General features: G+C 40.3%; 1 protein-coding gene across 2 annotated transcripts; it reads left to right on the top strand.

Moving 5' to 3' along the window:
• The first annotated feature begins 14544 nt into the window (after nt 1–14544).
• On the top strand, nt 14545–15792 carry LOC126728982 (uncharacterized). Of its 2 annotated transcripts, none has more exons than XM_050434759.1 (5): nt 14545–14634; nt 14739–14926; nt 15050–15253; nt 15342–15434; nt 15602–15792. In XM_050434759.1, the coding sequence occupies exons 3-5, from the start codon at nt 15095–15097 to the stop codon at nt 15731–15733; spliced, it is 384 nt and encodes a 127-aa protein (XP_050290716.1). In that variant the 5' UTR covers nt 14545–14634; nt 14739–14926; nt 15050–15094; the 3' UTR covers nt 15734–15792. The 2 variants fall into 2 exon arrangements, with proteins under 2 accessions (XP_050290716.1, XP_050290715.1); XM_050434758.1 differs by having other exon boundaries at nt 14739–14968.
• The last annotated feature ends 6522 nt before the right edge of the window (nt 15793–22314 follow it).

The following is a 22314-nucleotide window of genomic DNA, read 5'->3' as shown; positions in this document are numbered from 1 at the left end:
TGGATGTAATGGACTTATTTATTTAGTTCTCTGTTTGAAACCTATTTGTTATTTGGATGTAATGAACTTATTTATTTGGTTCTGTTGAAATTTTATTATGTTAAGGGTGATTATTTTGTAATGTTATTATGTTAAATTCTTTAAAAAGATGTTGTACTTATATGTTTTTTAAGTAAACATATTTATTACTATTAGTTTGTTAGTTTTAGTATATTAAAAAATTATTATTTATTTATATAATTTAAAAAATTATTAATAAAATTATTTATAACGTCATTGATTCAACCACCAGGTCCGACCAAAAATTCTATAACTAGTCCCTTTTTAGGTTCTTTCATCGTACTGATTTTTAAAACCATGAGTTTATCTATTAGCATAATGTCAGCTACTGTAATGTAAAATAACTCTATAGACTTTAAGCTGATTGTTGAATCTTTACAGCTAATTCACATACATGTCATATAACACATGGAAAATTTAGATTTTATTTATTTATCTTCATCCTTTATCCTTTATAATTCGATAGTTATCCAAAAAAAGCTTGGATGTTATGGACATAGTAGAAAGTACCAATCATTTTTTTTTTTTAAGAAAAAAGTATTAATCAATTGAGTTACAAGACTCTTAACATGAAAATTTTAAATTAAGATGAAAAAATAAAAAATAAAAAGTAGAGCAAAAATATTAGATTAATATTAGGGATATTATAAATTTTATCACTTACAAATTGGTGCATCATCCATCATGGAAAAAAAAATTAAAGCATTCATTTATAAGGTGACTGAAATCCACTAATAATTTATTACATTTATTATCACATCAATATAGAAGTTTTATTATATTGTAAAATTTATAATAATTTTAGCATTTGTCATTTTTATTGGTAAAATTATCTATAAATTTGAGTTTATTCTATTAAGTTTAAAATTTTAATTTTAATCTTTTTTACATTATATTTTCAAAAGATAACAACGTTACTGAAAGAGAAGCTGTTATATTATATCTCGATTTGCCACTTCCCTTGTAAGGCTCATCTTAAGTCAATTTTCAGCTATTGGTCACGCCAATTTTATTATTATATTTTCAAGGGAACATTGGTCATAACAAGTACAAGATCAATGGTTAATTACCCCAAAAGAAATAGTACAGGACCAATGATGACTATTGTGGTTACACGATTTTCCTGGCCCAACTTATGTTGATCAGGCCCTGGCCCAAAGCGCAACCCACAATAATTATTTGTAGAGGATGGGTCAAAGAACTTGGCCTCAGTGAACTTATTCGGTCTAATGCATGGACAATATGGTTTGCAAAAAGAAAATAGAAAACGCCAGAATGGATCTTTCTCAAGTCTGATTTTATTTCTTTTTTTGTTCCTGATACAATTCTCCCGTCCCCTTCTTTGAGAGACTCCACTACATTATATATTCTTCTTCTTTTCATCTCAGCCTTACACCTGTTAATCATCCAGGCATCCACTTGAGCACCTGTCCCATCAGACGCCCTCATCAGACCCCTTGTGAGTTGCAGAGGCCAAGGCGGTACTGTTCAGGAGTCTTTTCCTCATTAATGCGGCCAAGAGGGTGGTTGGGGCGCAATTAATGTGGTGGTAGCCTTCCGTGAGATATTTTGGATTTAATTCATTTTATATGTTGGGAAGACGAGCTGAAATGGCTGGGGCAAGTTCCTCGTCTGGGCTTCGTGATGTCCGAGGAGGAGTTACTCCTCGGACAGGTTTCCTTGGCGCTATTGGGGTTGAATAGCGCTTCATATGAGGCTTATCTTCGAACAGTACGCTCCTCGGACGGGCCTGAGTTTGGAATAGCCCATCATTTTTGGGCCGGGCCCCACAATAGCCCCTCAAAACTTCGGTTTTTACCTCCCTCCGAGGGGAAAAGCGGGGTTTTGATGTTTGTGAGTGGAGGGAAATAAGGAGATCGTGGGGCGCGCGTGCGGACCGTTACTTTTGACGCGCTACAATTTACGAGGCGTGGCCATTAACTTCTGGTGGCGTTATGTTCCCTTCATCCAACGGCTTGGCGTGGATCGAACGGCCATCGTTTTTTCTCGTATTTTTAGGCAGGGATGATCTTTTCTCTCTCCTCCCGGCTATATAAGACGTCAGAGGGGTTCAGTTCCTTCTTTCATCTGCATTTCGCAAACCTCAAAAGACTCCAGAGAACTCCATCGAATCCCAGAGATATACGAACACTTGCGTCCGTTACGCCGTCGTAGCCGTTCTTGTGAAGCGTTTCGTCCAAGAGAGATTTCCAGGCGTCCCCTTCAGCGTTTTGTGAAGGTACCAGTACGTTTCGCTTTTCTCTCCGTTTCAATTCCCTCCTCGGACTTTACTTTTCCTCGTGGTCTCTACTTTCATTTCCCCCTTTTAGTTCAGATGGGTAGATTCGAAAAATTAGTTAATACTCCATCCGCTATGGAGGCCTTTAGGGCTAAATATCACATTCCCCCTAGGGTTGGGTTTCGGTACTGTCCTCTGGAAGGAATATTGACAGATAGAGTTGTGGGAGAAGTCGTTATCCCCATGATTGCTTTCATAGAGGGAGGGATGACACTTCCCATGCGTAGGATCACAAGAGAATACCTGTTCAACCATAGGTTGACGCCGTATCAGTGTGCCCCGAATATGTTCAAGATACTAGGCTGTGTAGACGTCTTAAACGAGCGGATGAATCTAGGCCTTACTTGGCACGATGTGGCTTATCTGTACGAATGTCACCGCCTCGGGGATTATGGGTATTATCTTAAATCCCGGAACGAGGACGTTAGGTTGATCTCTTGTCTTCCAGTTTCCAATAAGACCGTGAAGAATGACTTCCTCATTGCTTCTGAGGAGTGGTTCGACGGTATTCATTGTCCGACTCGGGCAGGAAACCCAGGTGCGGCGCTCTTAGGATTGATCCTTTTTGGGGAAAGGATTTAGTGTTGAGGGGTTATTTTTCTTACTTTCTTTGTAATTGAAAAATTTCATGGTTTAACCTCACTTTTCTTGGTTTGTTTGCAGACAAAAGTCACGTTGCTCCTCGGATTAGCCTTGTGAACGTGCCAGCGCTGAACTATCTTCTCAGGTCGGAGATTTACGTCGCCCATGACGGACAGTTGCGCGCGGCCCATTTGGTTCTGGGTTACCAACCTCTGAGCAGCGCTTTTCAGGTGGTCGGTCACGCTATAAGGGCTGGCAGTCCGAGGCTGGCTAGAATTGACGTGTCCCAGGACGGATTCCTAGCTGACCACGATTTGCCACCAGTGGTGTTGCCAGGTGTCAGAAACCCTTACTTGGCAGAGCAGCTACCTCCGGTAAACGAGCCTGGTGCTGCTGTTTTGGTTGAAGAAGGAGCTGAATCATCTCGTCTTTCCCTTGAGGAAGAAATAGACAAGTTTTACTTCAAGGAGGAAATTCAGCAAAACCCCTTGGTGGAACTTTCTAATCCCGAAGCAGAGCAGGACCAACATTCCGCAGTTGGTGTTCCCTCAATCGTTATCTGCTCGGACGATACTTCGGACGAAGAGATAGAGCCCATGGCAAGAAAGGGAAAGTCTCTAAAGGAGCTGATGTCCTCTCGGGGGAAAGGTCAGTCATCAAAGGTTCAGCCATCGAAGGGACCAAGTCCATCAACGGTCAAAACCCTTCCCCTTGTGGTCCCCCAGGGCGTCTCGGACTCTGACCTTAAGGTTAATCCGGACCTGAAGAAGAAGAGGCCGGTTGACACTCCTGAGGAGGGTGAGATGGCTGTCCAGCCGACCAAGCAGCAAAAGACTACGCGGGCGCTGAGGAGCAGAAGGGGTAACTCCTCGGAAAGCCGAGATGAGGAGAACCTTGCTGACGTGCGCGCCTCCCCTCGTGCATGGAACCCCAAGCTGGAGCTGGATGGGGTTCCCATCTCCTACAATGCTTCGGTCCGAGAGTATAACCGAGACCGGGCAGGGTACGTGGCGGATGTCTTAGAGCAGCCCTTACTCCTTCCTCGGGACATGGAGGCCTATAGGCGATGCACTCAGCCCGAGCTCTTCCTATCCCTAAAAAGGGATCTCGCGTTGGTAAGTAATCCTCTTACTGTTCTATTGATTTACCTATCTTGTTAGATTTCTGTAACACTCTTGTTTCGTTCGCAGATTACCCAACAGGTGTTCGTGGCTGATGAGTTTTGCCGCAATAGCCGGAGTAGGGTTGAGGCTGAGACCCAGGCTCGGGCAGAGATGGAGAAAGCTTTGGGGTCTCTCAAGCACGAGCACCTTAAACTCACGGACGACTTTAAGGTGTCGGAGAACCGGCGCAAAAGTGCAGAGGCTGGTCTAAAGAGTGCTGAGACCCAGGCGGAGGACCAGCGCAAAGAGCTGTACACGACGTAGCTTGACCTCACCACTGAGAGGCAGGTAGTGCGGGATCTCAGGACTGCCCTGCAAAAGGTAGAGGATGAGCTGAGGCTAGTAAAGGAGGAGGCCCAGCTGATCCGAGAGGCCACAGAGGCTGAGAAGAATGCTGCTCGCCAGCTCGGGGCCGAAGAGACGGAGGCCAGGCTGTCTGAGGAGATTCCTGAGGTATGCAGAGAGTACTGCGACATTTCATGGGCTCATGCTCTCGACGCTGCTGGAGTTCCTGCGGATTCGGCCCTAAGACTGCCCGAGAGCATCTTCTATCCTCCGGAGATCCGAGCTAACCCTGATGAAGCCCAAGTCGCTTCGGAGCAAGACCTGGCGGTGCCTGATGCCGTCCTTGTGCCTGATGTGGTTAAGGATCCTGCCACAGACTCTACCATTGAGATTCCTCCTCCTCAGCCCGAGCAGAAAGAAGATTCTCCCGCTAAGGTTTAGACTTTTAGGCTCTTTTTTTTTTTTTTTTTTTTTTTTTTTTTTTTTTAAATGAGAGTTGTCTTGTTTTTTCATTCTTTTGTAAGGACCTCTCTTTTTAATGTACTCGGAATATTAATATAAAATGTTCGTTTTGCTTACTATGAATGTATGTCAATAGCGTTCTTTTTTAAACATTTGCAACGAGGTAGATACAGGCAAACGGTCAAAATGAAAATGGGTTTTTGGGTTGCGCATTTGAGGGTCGCGATGGTGCTAGACTGTGCGCATGTATTAAAAGTGATTTCCTTTAAGTAATAATCTCCCAATCTATCACAAGTAATAATCTCCCCAAAAGTCTGTGGTCCGAGGAGCCGGGCAGGATTTAGGTTCTGCTTAAAACTATGATTTGTCATGAGTAATAATTTCCCCTAAAGTCTGTGGTCCGAGGAGCCATGCAGGACTTAGGTTCTGTTTAAAACTATGAGCTGTCATGAGTAATAGCTTCCCCAAAAGTCTGTGGTCCGAGGAGCCATGCAGGACTTTGGTTTTGTTTAAAACTTATAAATAGTTGGCTTAAATAATAATTCCCCCAAGTCTGTGGTCCGAGGAGCCATGCAGGACTTTGGTTTTGTTTAAAACTTATAAATAGTTGGCTTAAGTATTAATTTCCCCCAAGTCTGTGGTCCGAGGAGCCGTGCAGGACTTAGGTTTTGTTTAAAACTTATGAATAATCGTAATGTAGACTGGCAAGCGGCAAATAGTCATAAAAGAAAACGTATGCTATGCCATTCTTATTAATAATAATACCTCCTGAGGTTATTTACATTCCATGATCGAGGTACAGCTTTTTCATCCAAATCTTCTAGGTAGTAGGCGCCTATTCCGGCCACGGATGTGACACGGTATGGTCCCTCCCAATTGGGCCCCAACTTGCCCCAAGAGGGGTTCTTTGCGCTGCCGAGAATCTTCCTCATCACGAGATCACTTGGACCCAGAGGCCGCAATCTGACGTTAGCATCATACCCTTGTCTTAGCTTCTGATGATAATAGGCCATGTGAATCGTGGCCTTTTCCCTTCTTTCCTCGGCTAGGTCCAGACTTCTTCCTAGCAACTCATCGTTATCGCTTGGGGTAAACGAGCTAGACCTCAACGTGGGGAAATTGTTCTCGATCGGAAGCACAGCCTCAACCCCGTAAGTCATTGAAAAGGGAGTTTCACCGGTTGAACGCCGCGGCGTTGTCCGATAGGTCCATAGGACGTGCGGTAGTTCTTCTACCCATCTCCCCTTTGACTCATCCAGTCTTTTCTTCAACCCGTTCACTATGACCTTGTTCACGGCCTCGACTTGCCCATTTCCTTGGGGGTATGCGGGGGTGGAATATCGATTAATGATCCCAAACTCACGGCAATACTCCCTAAAATTCTTACTGTCAAACTGAAGACCATTGTCGGAAATGAGGGTTCTCGGAGTTCCGAAGCGGGTGATAATGTTCTTCCAGATGAATTTCTGGGCGTCCACGTCCCTGATGTTAGCCAAAGGTTCAGCCTCCACCCATTTAGTGAAGTAATCGGTTCCGACTATTATGTATCGCTTGTTCCCCGCAGCCTTGGGGAAAGGTCCGACAATATCAAGACCCCATTGCGCGAACGGCCATGGACTGGAGAGTGGGTTGAGAACCCCTCCGGGTTGGTGGATATTTGGGGCGAATCTTTGGCACTGATCGCACTTCTTAGCGTATTCCTGGGCCTGTCTCTGCATGTTCGGCCACCAGTATCCTTGGGTGAGTGCCCTGTGCGCCAGCGATCTTCCTCCGGTGTGACTTCCACATACTCCCTCATGCAACTCCTCAAGAAGAGACTCGGACTCTTCTGGATGTACGCAGAGTAAGTAAGGTCCAGAGTAGGAGCGTCGATAAAGTTTGCGATCCTCTGATAGCCAAAAACGAGGAGCATTTCTACGTATCTTCTCGGCTTCTAGTTTTTCTTCCGGTAAGATATCGTCTTGGAGGAAATTCCTTATGGGGTCCATCCAACTGGGACTCTGTCTAATCTGATGGACCGAGGTCGGGTTTCCGCTGATGGGACTGGCCTTGACAAGATCTTCGACTAGGATCGTTCGTGGCAAATTACGTGCCGAGGACGTGGCAAGAGTGGCCAGCGAGTCTGCATGAGTGTTTATGCTCCTGGAGACGTGCGTCAAACTGAAGGATTCAAAGCTCGCCTGTAGCCGTTTGACTTGTCCCAGATACTCTTGCATCCTAGTATCTCGAGCTTCTAGCTCTCCCATCACTTGTCCGACCACTAATCTGGAGTCCGAGAAGGCTTCTATCACTCTTCCACCCAATCTTTGAACCATTGCCATTCCTTGAAGTAAGACTTCGTATTCGGCTTCATTGTTCGTAGCCGAGAAACCGAGTCTTAATGATTTTTCAACGACAGCGCCGTCCGGCGATATTAATACTATCCCAACTCCTGATCCTCTCTGGTTGGCCGCGCCATCCACGTAGACCTTCCAATGCATGGTCTCCCCGGCTGAAACTGTGCCAACTAGTTTTCCGTCCAGGTTTTTCTTCTCGGTCATCGTTTCTATAGAGGGCTCGGCAAACTCTGCTACCAAGTCCGCGAGGACCTGTCCTTTGACGGAGGGTCTGGGCATATATTTAATATCAAAAGCCCCCAGAAGAGCACTCCACATGGCAATCCTTCCTGTGTAGTCAACGCTTCGAAGCACGGATCGAAGTGGGAGCTGAGTCAGGACGATGACCGTGTGCGCTTGAAAGTAATGAGGAAGCTTCCGGGTTGCATGCACTATCGCCAAAATTGCCTTCTCTAAAGGTAGGTATCGCACCTCGGCCTCATGCAGTGACTTGCTCACATAGTACACCGGTCGCTGCACCCCATTATCATCCCGTATCAGTACCAGGCTTACGGCGTGGGGAGCTACGGCGATGTAGGCAAACAGCACCTCGTCTGCCTCCGGACTGGACATGATGGGTGGTCGTGATAGGTAGTCTTTAAGCTGTTGGAAAGCCTGAACGCAATCCTCCGACCATTTAAACTCTTTCCACTTGTTTATTAGGAGGTAAAAAGGCTGACATCGATCTGCCGATCGCGATATGAACCGACTTAATGCCGCAATCATGCCAGTGAGCTTCTGCACCTCTTTCGGGTTCCGAGGAGTCTGTAGACTGTTAATGGCTTTGATTTGGTCAGGACTTACTTCTATTCCTCTATGGGTGACCATGTATCCTAAGAATTTCCCAGACCCGACCCCGAATGAACATTTGGAGGCATTCAGCCGCAACCGGTGTTCCCTTAAGATAGCGAAGACTGTCCCAAGGTCCTGCACGTGCTCGGACACCCTTTTACTCTTCACAACCATATCGTCTATATACACCTCAATGATCTTGCCCAGTTGTGGCTCGAACATCCGAGTCATCATTCTTTGGTAGGTTGAGCCCGCGTTCTTTAGCCCGAATGGCATCACCTTATAATGGTAATTTCCGATGGGCGTCATGAAAGCCGTTTTCTCTTGGTCCTCTAGCGCAAGGGGTATCTGATGATAGCCCTGGAAGGCGTCTAGGAAGCTCATTCGAGGGTGTCCTACGGTTGCATCCACCAACCGATCGATTTTGGGTAGAGGGAATGGGTCCTTGGGGCACGCCTTGTTCAGGTCCGTGAAGTCCACGCAGACCCGCCACTTCCCCGTCTTCTTCCTTACCACCACTGTGTTCGCCAACCATTCAGGATAAAAGACCTCTTTGATAGCCCCTGCTCTTTTCAACTTGGCCACCTCGTCTCTTATGGCATTAGCGTGTTCTTTTGAAGGGCGCCGGGGTGGTTGCTTCCTCGGAGTGGAAGAGGGGTTGACGTTCAGGTGGTGGCAGATGAGGCTAGGATCAACTCCAGGAGCATCGTAGGCGTCCCAAGCGAATACATCGACATTTTCTCTGAGAAATCTGACCAGTTCCTCCTTTTCCTGAGAGGGCAATTCAGAGCCGACCTGAAAGAACTTCTCCGGGTCGTTGCTGACAGCAACCTTATCTAAACCTTCACACCTTATCTCCTCGGCCAGCCTCCCTTCTTGCTTTGCCGAGGAGGCTGGTTGCTACAAGCTCTTTGGGGCCGAGGACTCGACCAAAGGCCGATGTAAAATGGCGGCCACCACACACTTCCTGGCCACGGCCTGATCTCCTCGGATCTCTTCCACTCGTCCTCTGGATGGGTATTTCACTTTCTGGTGAAGCGTGGAGGTCACGGCCTCTAGACTGTGGATCCATGGCCTTGCAACTATCGCGGTGTAGGGTGAATAAGCGTCGACCACGATGAAATTCACCTCCACCACTTCCGCCCCAGTCTGTACGGGCAGTCGGATTTGCCCCTTTTGTGTAACGAGCTTCCCCTCGAAGCTGAGGAGGGGGGAGTCATAAGCTGTCAAATCTTCCGGCTTCAAATTCAGCCCCTTGTATAGGTCGGGGTACATTATCTCCACCGCACTTCCAGAGTCTACTAATACCCTTTTCACATCGAAACCCCCAATCCGCAAGGTGACCACCAAGGCGTCATCGTGAGGTTGAATTGTTCCTCTCTTATCCTCATCCGAGAATCCCAATATCAAAGAGCTTCCCTTTTTTATCCTTTTGGGCTCCCTTTGCCTGCCCTCGGAGGGAAGACGGTCCACGGCTAATACCCTGGGGATGGGTGGCCCAGTTCTTCCTGGTGCAGCGAGGATGACATGTATCGTCCCGGTGGGGGGTCTTAAAGACACGTCCCTTCGAGGTTCTTGTGTCGCTTGGCCGGGATGGCCGCTCGATGGGTGCAGCAGGTGACGTAGCTTTCCTTCTCGGACCAATTGATCCAGGTGATTCCACAAATTCTTGCAATCCTCAGTAGTATGCCCGTGGTCCTGATGATATTGGCAATACAAGTTCTGATTATGATTGGCAGGGTTTCCAGCCATCTTTCCCGGCCATCTGAAATAGGGTTCATCCCTTACTTTCTCCAGTACTTGTTGTACCGGCTCTCTGAATACGGCATTCACTGTTTGCGGGTTGCTCTGCCCAGCCTGTCGCGGAAAATCTCTCCTCGGCTGACCAAGATTATGACGTTCCGTCCTGAAATCATTTGCTTTAGGGGGGACAACCTTCTCCTTCCCCTTCCCTTGCAGCTGATCCTCCTCGACCCTTTTGTACTTGTCGATCCTATCCATTAGCTGTTGGACGTCAGTAACTGGCTTTCCGGTGAGGGATTTCCTCAAGCCATGCCAGGTAGGGAGGCCGCTTTTGAACGTGCTGATAGCAACGTTATCATGGTTGTCGTCTAAATCGTTATACACCTCCCAATACCTATCCGAGTATGCTTTCAGAGTTTCCCCTTCATGCATGGACAAGGACAGTAGCGAACTGAGCGGTCGAGGGACTCTGGTGTTTGTAATAAAACGGGAGCAAAAAGCTTGAGTGAGCTGCTTGTAGGAGCCTACTGAGTTTGTCCTCAGGCTGTTGAACCACCTCATTGCCATCGATCCCAAGCTGGATGGGAAGATCTTGCACATTAGGGCTTCGTTTTGCGAATAGATCGCCATTTTCTGGTTGAACTGACTCACGTGCTCTACCGGGTCTGTTCTGCCGGTATAGATGACGAATACCGGTTGGTTGAAGCGTCTTGGCAGCTTAGCCCCTTCGATTTTACTCGTGAAGGGTGACCTTGAGACCTGATCCAACGCCTTCTTCATGGCGTCGCTCCCCAAACCTTTGCTGGATGGGCTCTCATACTTCCGTGCTGGGCGTGGTTCCTTTACGTAAGAAAAGGTCTCGCTTGGGGGGGTCCTTGACCTTCGTCTGTAACTCATGTCCTCCGCATTAGAAGACTCGCCTGAGTCAGAGGGAGATCGTCTTCGCTGTACACGTCGTAGCTTCCTTTTTAGGTCATCTATCTCTCGCTGCATGGCCTGGTGACTATTTCGCCTCTGAGACACGTGACTTCCTATCTCTGTGTGACTCTGACTCGTCCGGGTGGTATGCACACTCCCCTCACGATTCCCCCTGCCGCCTGGGTTGGTTGGGTTATTTTGCCTCTGGGACTCGGCGGGTTGTGTTCGTTGGGAGTTAGCTTGGTGAGGATCCTCCTAGTGTGGATCTAGTTCTTCCATGCTCGACTGTTGCACTAGCTGATGCCCTAGCTCTTCCCACAGACGGCGCCAATTGTGGTTACACGATTTTCCTGGCCCAACTTATGTTGATCAGGCCCTGGCCCAAAGCGCAACCCACAATAATTATTTGTAGAGGATGGGTCAAAGAACTTGGCCTCAGTGAACTTATTCGGTCTAATGCATGGACAATATGGTTTGCAAAAAGAAAATAGAAAATGCCAGAATGGATCTTTCTCAAGTCTGATTTTATTTCTTTTTTTTGTTCCTGATACAGTTCTCCCGTCCCCTTCTTTGAGGGACTCCACTACATTATATATTCTTCTTCTTTTCATCTCAGCCTTACACCTGTTAATCATCCAGGCATCCACTTGAGCACCTGTCCCATCAGACGCCCTCATCAGACCCCTTGTGAGTTGCAGAGGCCAAGGCGATACTGTTCAGGAGTCTTTTCCTCATTAATGCGGCCAAGAGGGTGGTTGGGGCGCAATTAATGTGGTGGTAGCCTTCCGTGAGATATTTTGGATTTAATTCATTTTATATGTTGGGAAGACGAGCTGAAATGGCTGGGGCAAGTTCCTCGTCTGGGCTTCGTGATGTCCGAGGAGGAGTTACTCCTCGGACAGATTTCCTTGGCACTATTGGGGTTGAATAGCGCTTCATATGAGGCTTATCTTCGAACAGTACGCTCCTCGGACGGGCCTGAGTTTGGAATAGCCCATCATTTTTGGGCCGGGCCCCACAACTATGATCCCACATTTTCCCAAATTTGACAAAACAATCTTGCCTATTACTTTTTCTTTTTTCTTTTTCCCTTTTGCGTGACTATTGGAAGTGCGGCAAATGCTAAAGAGGGTTGAAATGATGCAACTGATGCTACACTTATATTAGAAACAAAACTTAATAATGCTTCTTTTTTTCTTTTTCTTTTTTCTTTTTTTTGAGAAAGAAAACTTAATAATGTTGAAATGAGAGACACAAATTACTAATTAATTATCAATGAAAAGCCAATGAATATAATTATGCGAAAGATGTCGGAATCCATTGTTCATGTTCTTCCACTTCTTCATGATTGTGCTACCACTAGAACTGTGGGATAGGGCTGGTGCAGCAGGGCTTATTCCTGATTTTTTCAATATATATGGACATCTACTTTTGGTTAAAGACTAATGTTGAGTGTAATGGCACTTATATGGCCAATGATGTGCCTTGGAAAATTTTGTTTCCATTTGCTGTTTGGTCCATTTGGATCAACAGGAATCGATTTGTTTTCAGGAATGGTGCAATAAACAACAATCTTTTTGGGGAAATAGTGCATCTGGCCACAGAGTACTAGTGTACTACTATTGTGCTGGTTCTATTAAAAAGAGAATGGCTACTCGGACTGTCAAGGTGAGTTGGACTAAACCTGCCGCTTATTAGTTCAAACTTAATACAGATGGCTCTTCGTTAGGAAATCCAGGCAGAGCTAGAGGCGGTGGTTTGGCTCGAAATGATAGAGGGATGTGGATAGCTGGTTTCACCCGGAATATTGGCAAGGCTACTAGTGTTGAGGTTGAGTTATGGGCCCTCAGAGACGGTTTTTTCTTGTGCAAAACTCTGAATCTGGAGGCAATTGAGATTGAGCTAGATGCTAAGGTGGTCTTTGATTGGGTTGGTGGTATCCATTGTTCAAATAGTGCTCATGCTGCATTAATTTTGGACTCTAGATTTTTGCTTTACTAGTTTAAACAATGGATTAAAAAACTTGTCTTTTTGAAAGAAACAATGGACTGTAGATTTTTGAAAGAAATCCTAGTTGGTTTCTCTTTTTTAACTGGTTTAACAATTTTAAACTACAAAAACTTGCAATTTAAACAATTTATTGATGATATAAGAAAAAAATGTAATCTAATAGTAAATTTGTCAAAATTCACCCTAATAAAAAGATATTGAGTAAGATATAGTCTAAATCTACAATTAATTTTGTAACTTAAGCCCATTTGGTAACAATGTTTAAACAGCAAAAATTGTTGTTTAAACACCACAATACGGATTTTCATATACTTTTTCATCCACATATATTTCTATAAAACTTTAACAACATTATTAAAAAATCTCATAGCAGACGGTCTTAAACTTAGTCCTTTTAGATATGCCGAAGGAGGTTTGATTATCTCTTGTTTTATTTGGGCTTATAAACTTTAAGAAGCATGGCTCTGTGTGTGGGCCCGTGGGCCCCAACAAATTATTCTTTTCCTTGGGTATTTCAGCGAAAGTGGAGATTTGGTTTATTGGGCTTTTTGAAAGTTGTTTAATTAATATGTGTTAATAATGGTTCACATTGCTTGGTTTTTATTTGCTTCTTAGGTTTTATGGTTAGCTTTGGTTAATGGGTTTTTGTTGTTTTACTGATTTTGGGCTTCGAGGTTGTGGTTTAATTATATTCCTTCTAAAAATAACATATGTATTTTTAATTAAAAAAGGGGACTGCTATGGGGTTATACAAAGGAAGTGTGTTGAAATTACACTATGACCTGCCTCAAACACAATCAAGTAACACTAATATGCAGGTTTAGGCGTTCAACTTCTTGTTATTGGCCTTTTTTTTTTTTAACTATTTGCAGACTGACTGCACATTTTAGGTTTGACCAACTACATGATACTTATTGCACATTTTATCATGCGTTCAATCCTACCTTGTAAAATACAAGGTCATCAAGGGTGTTTAACAATTAACTCTCTCTGTCACACCGAACTCTCTAGTTTCATTAATTTCCATTACTAACTTTTTTTGTTACATTTAGTAGTTCTGACTCTGGCATTCGTTTAATATTGTGCTCATGCATTGGACTTGCACACACCTGGTTGTAAGAGTTAGTCAATATTATATTATGTTCAGTTAAACACTTTCTTGTTTGTTACTTACTTGTACTCATTGGCTCATTGTCATACCTATAATAGTAATTCGATGCCTCATTTATTTATTTATTTATTTTTGATGAAGGATGCCTAATGGAAAATGAAGCCTTTAATGAGTAATTATTGCAGGCACTGTTCACATTACCAGTGCATTTACTTTCATAAGAAGAACTCTATTATGTATCATGATGGCTTAGTGTGGTTGACACAAGTTGTTTATATTGCAGGGCTATCATGCTTCATTCTTGTTAGATAGTTGTGGAAGCATATTCAATGAGAAGAGGTCAAAATCTACCTATGGCTAGAGTTAGAAACAATGGAGTTATTACAAGAGAAGAGTTGGCTGGAAATGCTAGAAATTATGGAGCTATTCCAAGAGAAGAGTCGGCTAGAAGTGCTAGAAATCATGGAGTTATTCCAAGAGAAAAGTCAACTGGAAGTGCTAAAAACAATGGAACTATTGCAAGAGAAGAGTTGGCTGGAAGTATTAGAAATTATGGAGCTATTCCAAGAGAAGAGTTGGCTAGAAGTGCTAGAAATCATGAAGTTATTCTAAGAGAAGAGTCAACTGAAAGTGCTAAAAACAATGGAGCTATTGCAAGAGAAGAGTCGGCCGGAAGTGCTAGAAATTATGAAGCTATTCCAAGAGAAGAGTCGGCTAAAAGTGCTAGAAATTATGGAGCTATTCCAAGAGAAGAGTCAGCTGGAATTGTTAGAAATAATGGAGCTATTGCAAGAGAAGAGTCTGGAATAAGTGAAAGTGGTGGCTCACGAGTTGGTAACTGAAACACTACATTTTTTGACATGTCTATCAAATTACCATTCTAATATTTGCAACCATCTAAAGTTGACATGTGTCTATCAATTTTTTTGACTACACAGGAAATAAGAAAGGGCAAGGGGCTACACGGAATCTAAAACTTGCAAAACTTTTTACAAAGGAACGGTTCCCAATCATATGAAAAAAGGAAAGACCAGTAGGGGAATACTCTACAGTATTCAAATCGGAGTGTACTGCCCTTGTTAGACGGATTAGTATAGTACCTTTACAAGTCAAAGATTGGAGAGAGGTGCCTCATCAAAACAAAAGAAAGCTATTTGATTATATATTGGTGCGTTATATAAAAGTGTTTTGAAATAAAAGTTTTCTTTATAATGCACAAATGTAATCCTTATTAGTTTTCATTTTTTAGGAACGCTTCATTGTTGAGGGTCGAGAGACTCTTGTTTGGCGGCAAATGAATAGGTCATACAAAAATTACCGAAGCTCCTTGAAGAAAAAATGGTTTAAGCCATATGAGAAGGATCCTAAGGAGGCACTAGAAATTTTGCCACCTAACATGGCGGATGATGATTGGAACTATCTTGTGAATTTATGGAGCAATAAGGACTGGAAGGTACTACTATATATGGAAATTATTATCTTGTGAAATTGTATAAAGAATTAAAAATATTTTTTAATCCAATGTATGTTTTTGAATGTAGAAAATGTGTGATAAAAACAAGTATAGTCGTTCCAAAAACTTTATCATTCACATTACTGGATCAAAAAGCTTCCAACAACGAAGTGAAGAAGAGGTTTGTATATATCATTTTCTCAATCTTTGAAACTTAATTTTTTCAAGATAAAATATTGTTGCATAGTTATTTATGGTGCTTGACATTTTATGGAATGTCTGTACTTTGTGTTGTTTAAATGATAGACATTTCATGGAATGTCTATGCTTTGTGTTGTTTAACGATAGAGGGAGAAAACTGGAGAAGATCCTAGCCGGCTTCAATTATTTGAGATCACACATACGAGATCTAATGGGCAAGCTGCAAATGAAACTACACAGGAAGCATTGGTATGGAAATTCCTAAAAATGCTTGTATAACTTGTTATTAAGATTTATTTTTATATGCTGCTAGAAAATGTATTTTTTTTATGTGCCTTTAGCAATGTAGTATAAAATTATAAATGCTCTTTTAATGCCGATGAAATTTAAGAGACTTACTATTGAAGTGGCTGAAGGGTCTTTGCAAATGTCCGACGATGAAATGTTTGTAGAGGTATTTGGACCTGAACATCATGGTCGTGTTCATGGTTATGGTGATGGTATTAGTCCTACAGAGTTATGGGGTTCCTTTTCATTTACTACTCGTGACCTCCAAATGCAATTGAACGAATCTGAGGAAAGACGTAAGGAGAATGATGCAAACCTTTTGAGGCAATTGAAAGAATCTGAGGAAAGAAGCAAGGAGAATGATGCTAACCTTCTAAGGAAATTGAAAGAATCTGAGGAACACTGCAAGGAGAGTGACGCTAATGTACAAATCTTGAAGACACAAGTTAATCAGGTTGAGAGTTTGCTAGCACAAGTACTCAAAAACATGGTCCCATTTGAGCTAGCTCAATATGATTGTTCTTCTTAACTTTACCAATCAAGTTAGTTTGTTAACTTTACTTGTTCTTTTAAGTAAAGGGTTTGTTACCTTTTCTTTTTTTTTCTTTTTTTGTGTAATCTTTGGATGGTTGGGTTTGTTTGACACTTTTCTGTTTACATTTCAAGCTACCATTTTTTTTGTTAAGAAAGGGTAAAGAGAAATGGTTTTTGGGATATGTGATGGTTCAATAAATTTTCCAGCTACTAGCTTATGTTTTGAATACAAAATGTCATGGTTGAAAATGATATTTTTCCAGCTGATAATATCCATACAAGAAGAAGGTCTTACTTTATTTTCTTATCAAACCACGATGGTTCTTGTGCTATGTCAAAATCAAAGTAGCATTATATGTGCTTGTTTAAAAGTTGTTTCAACTTTGTTAGGCCCAATGTAGGCATTTTCCAGTGAGAAGTAACTTTCATTATAACTTCTTTTGTGATGTTTAATCAATTTTAATTTCTTCATAAAATTGTAAGTTAGATTAAAGCTAAGAATAGAAGAGATCACAATTTTCCAAACTTGAAAGAAGTTGGAGATAATTTTCTTTCCATCTTCATTATGTGGCTGCACCAATTGCTTGAAATCATGATGACTGATTCTAATGATCTAAGATAGCCTCCTAGTTTTGCACTGTAAAAAGTTGTGGGATGTTGAAAACTCGTATGAGTTTGGTAAATAACATAAAAAATATGTTATGTCTTGCAATAGGCATGGTAGAATCTCCCTTGCAACACCTTTTCTTCTTTATTTATGAGATGAGGGAAGGGCAAACTTTTCTTTTCTTTTATCTGGGGGGGATGGGGATGATCATTAGGGAACTCACTGCTGTATTTGTATTATTGCTATATGGTAATTTATATATTTTTTATGCTCAATTTTATGCCTGTACAATGTTGATATTTGAGATGAAACTCTTCTACAAGTTATGGAAATAATTCACAGTTAATTATTGAATCTTTTGTTAATTTTCCATTGTAGGTTGTTGTTGGAAGTGTATAGAAGAGAAAAATCAGTCTGTCTTGTAGAGAAAGATTGAACTTTCATTCTATTTTTGGCTAGATACATCTTCTTGTAGATACATCTGAGATATCAGCAGTCTATCAAATGCTATGTTTTGCAAGTTTTGATTCACCCTTTGCTTCAAGTGCAGAACATATCTCACGATGATGATTTCCAAAATTCTTGGTTTGTGCAAAGTAAACATGTGACTTCCTCTTTACTTTTCTAAATATCCTTTGGTTCACTATGTTGTCATATGAATGAAATTACTACTATATGTAATGATTAGAATGTACAGGTGGTAGAATTTCCAGGAAAATTACCTTTGTCTTGCTCTACATCTACACATATTAAACTGTGAATCTGTTACCCTCTTAGTTGTCTTTCTTTTTTTATACAATTCTTGTTCTCTAAGCTATGTATGTTGGACTGCAATGATGGTTTTGAATCATAGGCCTAAACTATGTAGGAGTATCTATATTCACCACCACCAATGTATAAAAGTTTACAAATTTAGAGTTCCCACATTGTGATCGTAGTGTTATTGCCATCTTTTTCAGTACTAACTACTAATACTAATACTTTTGCTTTATGGTGGATAAATAAGTTGGGTTAAGTACTTTGGTGTTACACAGCCATCGTCTTCCATTTTTCACTGGTTTATGTTGATTTCTTAAACATAAATCAGATTCGTGAGTTGGTGGAATTGCCTTTAAGGCATCCACAGCTTTTTGAAAATATTGGAGTGAAGCCTCCCAAGGGAATTTTGCTATATGGGCCTCCTGGTACTAGAAAGACACTCATAGCAAAGGGTATTGCTTTAGGTTTTTTTTTTTTTTTTTTTTTTTTTTTTTTTAAATACCTTTTTCAACGGTTTCAAACTGTTGAAATTTATCTCAAGACAATATATATTTCAACAGTTTTCAATAATATTTCGACGCTTAATAATTGTTGATAAAGGTGAATCACATTTTTCGACGGTCACATAGGGTGTAGAAAAAAAGTTTTGACATAGTTTTAGTGGCGATTCTCAACAGTCACTTAAACCGTCGAAAATACTTTTTTCGATGGTCTCTAATACTTTTTTCAACGTTTTCAACTGTTGAAAATAGAAAACTTTCCTGTAGTGTGGGCATAGCTCTTGGGCCCTAGAAATGAACCTAAGGACTGGGGTAGGGGGAGGTGGTTTAATTCTCTCTTGTTTTGTTTGGGCCTATAAAATTTGTAGGACCTTGGGCCTCCAATAAATTATTCTTTTTCTTGGATTTTTCAACAATAGTGGAGATTTGGTTTACTGGGCTTAAAAAAAGAAAAAAATAAATAAAAACCATGTGTATTGTCACTCTTTTATATTTTCGTTTTTTTGGTTTATTGGGCGTTATGTTTTTCACGTTTTTTGGAGTTAGATATTTGGGAATAAAATGCAATGATTGCATGTTAACTTGGAGACGTGGTCTCATTTTTTTAGTTATACAAATTCATTTCATGAATTCCATCTTGATGATATGATACTTGAGGAAATGACCATGAGATGAGAGGCCATTCGTTGTTCTCAGGTGAATTTGAGGTTCATGTATTGAATAAGCATCTTGACTTTGCTTCACTTTTCAAAAAGACTTTAGGTCTATGCAGGCAATGATATGTTACTTGGTCAAGGAATGTAACAACATGATTGAGATGAGACTCGAGAATGTTGACTCAAGACTCGAGAGCATGATACTAATGCATGGAAATTGAATTGATACTGAATCTCAGTCCACGATGAGTTCAAATTTTAAACCACTTCCTTGAAAAATAGGTACCATATTGGGCTATAATTTATTAGGGCTCAAATAGTGTGTTTTTCAATGTAGCCCAGTAATATCGGTATCGATTATGGGCCTTGAATGGGATGAATCGTTTCAAATAAGCCTTTATGTAAGCTTTAGCCATTGTTTGGACTTTTGGACCCTCAAAACGCTATCATACCAAAAGAGTTTCACTTTCAATTTCAAGACAAACTTACAAACATACCATAGCACCTCTCTTAGCAGCCATGCTACAGTCCATCGTATGCACTTCAAGCAATGCTCATTCTTCCCATAGGTAAAAGGTGGCATTCTTGCCCTGCTGTCAGCCTTACATTTAGATGCAATTGATGCAATCACTTAAGGCCCCAAGTAAAAAAAATGCCTTCAAATTTTAACCAATAGGGTTTTTTTTTTTAATTAATTAAGCTTAAATATTAGCTAACAAATAAAATAAATTTTCTTTATCAAATGAAAGACAAGAAAAAAATAATAATACATCCACAAAATTTTTTTACAATATTTTTACAAAAACAATATTAAGTAACAAGTTGTTACGAGCAGTTATTGATGGCAAAAAAATAATTCTAATAGTAGGTTCAAAATAAAATTAGTAACGATTTAACACCTAAGATTTATTGTGAAAAATATTATGAATGTAACACTTCTCAAAAATATAAAAAAGAGAGCAATACACACAAAAAAAGGTTAACAACATTTTTCACAATAATTAAGTTGACATACTTTTTCTTTTTATTTATTTTTATACAAGATAGAATTCTACTCTAAACTAATCTAAATGTATATATGTGTGAAACTCCCTCTTGGAGACTTGAACTCCTGCCTTTACCCCCCCCCACACCCTACAAGCACTTATACTTGTGGGTGTGTGGTGGTAGGTTGACATACTTTTACTAGTTCTCACTTAGATTCACCATTAATATCATTCTTTTACTTACCACTATTAATATACCACATTAATAGGTGTGAAAAGTTTTATCAATTTTTTTTTGTGTTTATAGACTTTTAAAAAAAAAAAAAAATTACGTGGTTCATGTTAATTAGTAATAATTTTGCATATAAAACAAGATAACAAAGTTTAAGTAATATTTAATTTTTTTAAGTCATATATATATATATATATATATATATGTAGGCATCAATATTAGTTTTTGCCTTAGGCTCCCAAATGCATTAAGCCACCCCTGCCTGGTGTTTTTGGATTTTCAAAGGAGATAGATTTCAAATTCGATCCATTGGCTCCCTTGTGAGAGTGAGCTTGACTTTCTCTAACCAAAATGAAAACTTTCCCATAGGTAAAACAAAGAATAAAAGTATTCCAATTTTTTTGAAACTAATGCTCTTTTTTTTTTTATCAAGAAGCAATTCATTTGATTGCGAAGGTAAAAATTGCAATATCATACTACGACGAATTTGATAAACAATATTCAGAGAAGCAATCAAAATATATATATATATATATATATATTTTAAGTGTCTCAAATCTCAATAGATATATCTAAACTCAAGATTGAATAACACAAGCTCAAAGAGTGAGAGAAGAAAATAATTAAAGCAAGATATGTTAAAAAATTTGTAGTGTTTTTCATTAACTAAAGTTGGTTTTCCTTTGACTTAATATTATGATCTTCTAATCCTACTAGCACAGGAAATCATTCTTGTAAAAGATTGGAAAGTTGCATTCAATTATTGTTTTCATGACTTGAAGCAATTGTCAACATTCTATTTAATCGGTAGAATGTGATCATTTTTTGGACTTCCATTTAATGTTATAATTGAGTTAAAATTAAATTAGTACATACTTACTGCTTCCAATATGGAATGGACGAAGACACATCAAATGGGTATTAACTATCCAACTGTTACCAACAGAAACTAATAAAAAGACAACCGTTGATAGGTCTATGAATGCTCTCATTAAACTCACGAAATGTTACAAAATCCATAAAGGAGCACAGTTAAGAGGCTCTAAACGGCTATATAGCAGAAGGATATAAAGCCACTCCTAGAGGAAAAAAAGGTACACAATCACAAACTCAATTCTTTGATCAGAATCGTTTATCATAATATTTACAGTATAATCTCAAATATTTAATTTAGAAATTGGAGGGTCCTTGACAGACACCATCCCGACGTAATAAATGAAGAAGTTTATCTCATTTGGTAGGTTACATCATCACATACGCTATGCATATATAAGCTTCTACAAACATCTATTCTCTGCGAGTTGAAAATATTTACTTCATTCTAACAAATGTAGAATCATTGTTGAAAAGAGAGAGAGTGAATATTTTATTATTTTTCCAAGACAAGAAAAGATTTTTGGGATTACTTTATATTAACATGTTCTCATAACCCATATTCTTAAATCTCAACTTCTTGTCTTAGTTGGTAGAGCTCCGCTCTTGCAATTGGGTCGTTGTGATTACGGGTTGGATGTCTAATTGTCCAAACGATAATGATAGTATCTTATACCTGAACCGGTGGCTCACTTTTTGGTTTCTTCTTAAACTCTTCCTAGTATACCCTATCCCATCAACTTGTCCACTTTAATTATCACAATCTTTCCCCTTCTGTCACAACTTGTCCCCATCATCATTAAAGTTTCTCCTTTGCAATAGCATATACTAATTTGAAGATTTGTCATTTGTCTTGGCTCTCGAGCATGAGAGAGGCCTTTTGGATGCTTGACTTAGCAATATTTTAATTTTAAAAAATGGACACACGAGGTTCTACAAGTTTCCATCTATTCCAATAATAGAAGGATTTGTAACAACTTGAATCTATAATAATTTTTATAGATTCAAGTTGTTACAATTCCTTCTATATTCGAAAAGATACTGATATTTCTGGAAATTTGTATCATATATTTGGAAGTTGTCAATGACATTTATTTTGAAGGACACAAAAATAACGGTACGCAATGTACTCTCTCTCCTCTCTCTCTCTCTCTCTCTTTAAAATTTTTTTAAAGAATCTTTTCAGGCAGCTGAGTAATTGGATACGAAAATGTCAAAAGCATTTTGTAACGTCGTGGAAGTTACCCAAAATCAGCACGTTACTTTCTAAATGAAAAAAATAAAAAATTAACATGTTAGCTCTTAAATAAAAATTTTGAATTCATAGGGTTCTTTAAATCCACAAAATGATGAAGTTTTGGAATCCATCGGAAAAAATAATAAACAAAAGTCTATTTTTTTATAAATATAAAAATTGAATTGTTT

This window comes from Quercus robur, chromosome 5 (genome assembly GCF_932294415.1).
Source record: "Quercus robur chromosome 5, dhQueRobu3.1, whole genome shotgun sequence".
Taxonomy (NCBI): domain Eukaryota; kingdom Viridiplantae; phylum Streptophyta; class Magnoliopsida; order Fagales; family Fagaceae; genus Quercus; species Quercus robur.
Note: the sequence above shows the minus strand (reverse complement) of the source record. Positions and strands in the feature narration are given on the sequence as shown.

Bases quoted from the DNA above. Each gene is read 5' to 3' on its own strand.
- LOC126728982 (XM_050434759.1), top strand. From the start codon at position 15,095: ATGAATAGGTCATACAAAAATTACCGAAGCTCCTTGAAGAAAAAATGG. The intron at 15,254-15,341 runs GTACTACTATAT...TTTTGAATGTAG, and splicing joins GGAGCAATAAGGACTGGAAG to AAAATGTGTGATAAAAACAA. The intron at 15,435-15,601 runs GTTTGTATATAT...GTTTAACGATAG, and splicing joins AACAACGAAGTGAAGAAGAG to AGGGAGAAAACTGGAGAAGA.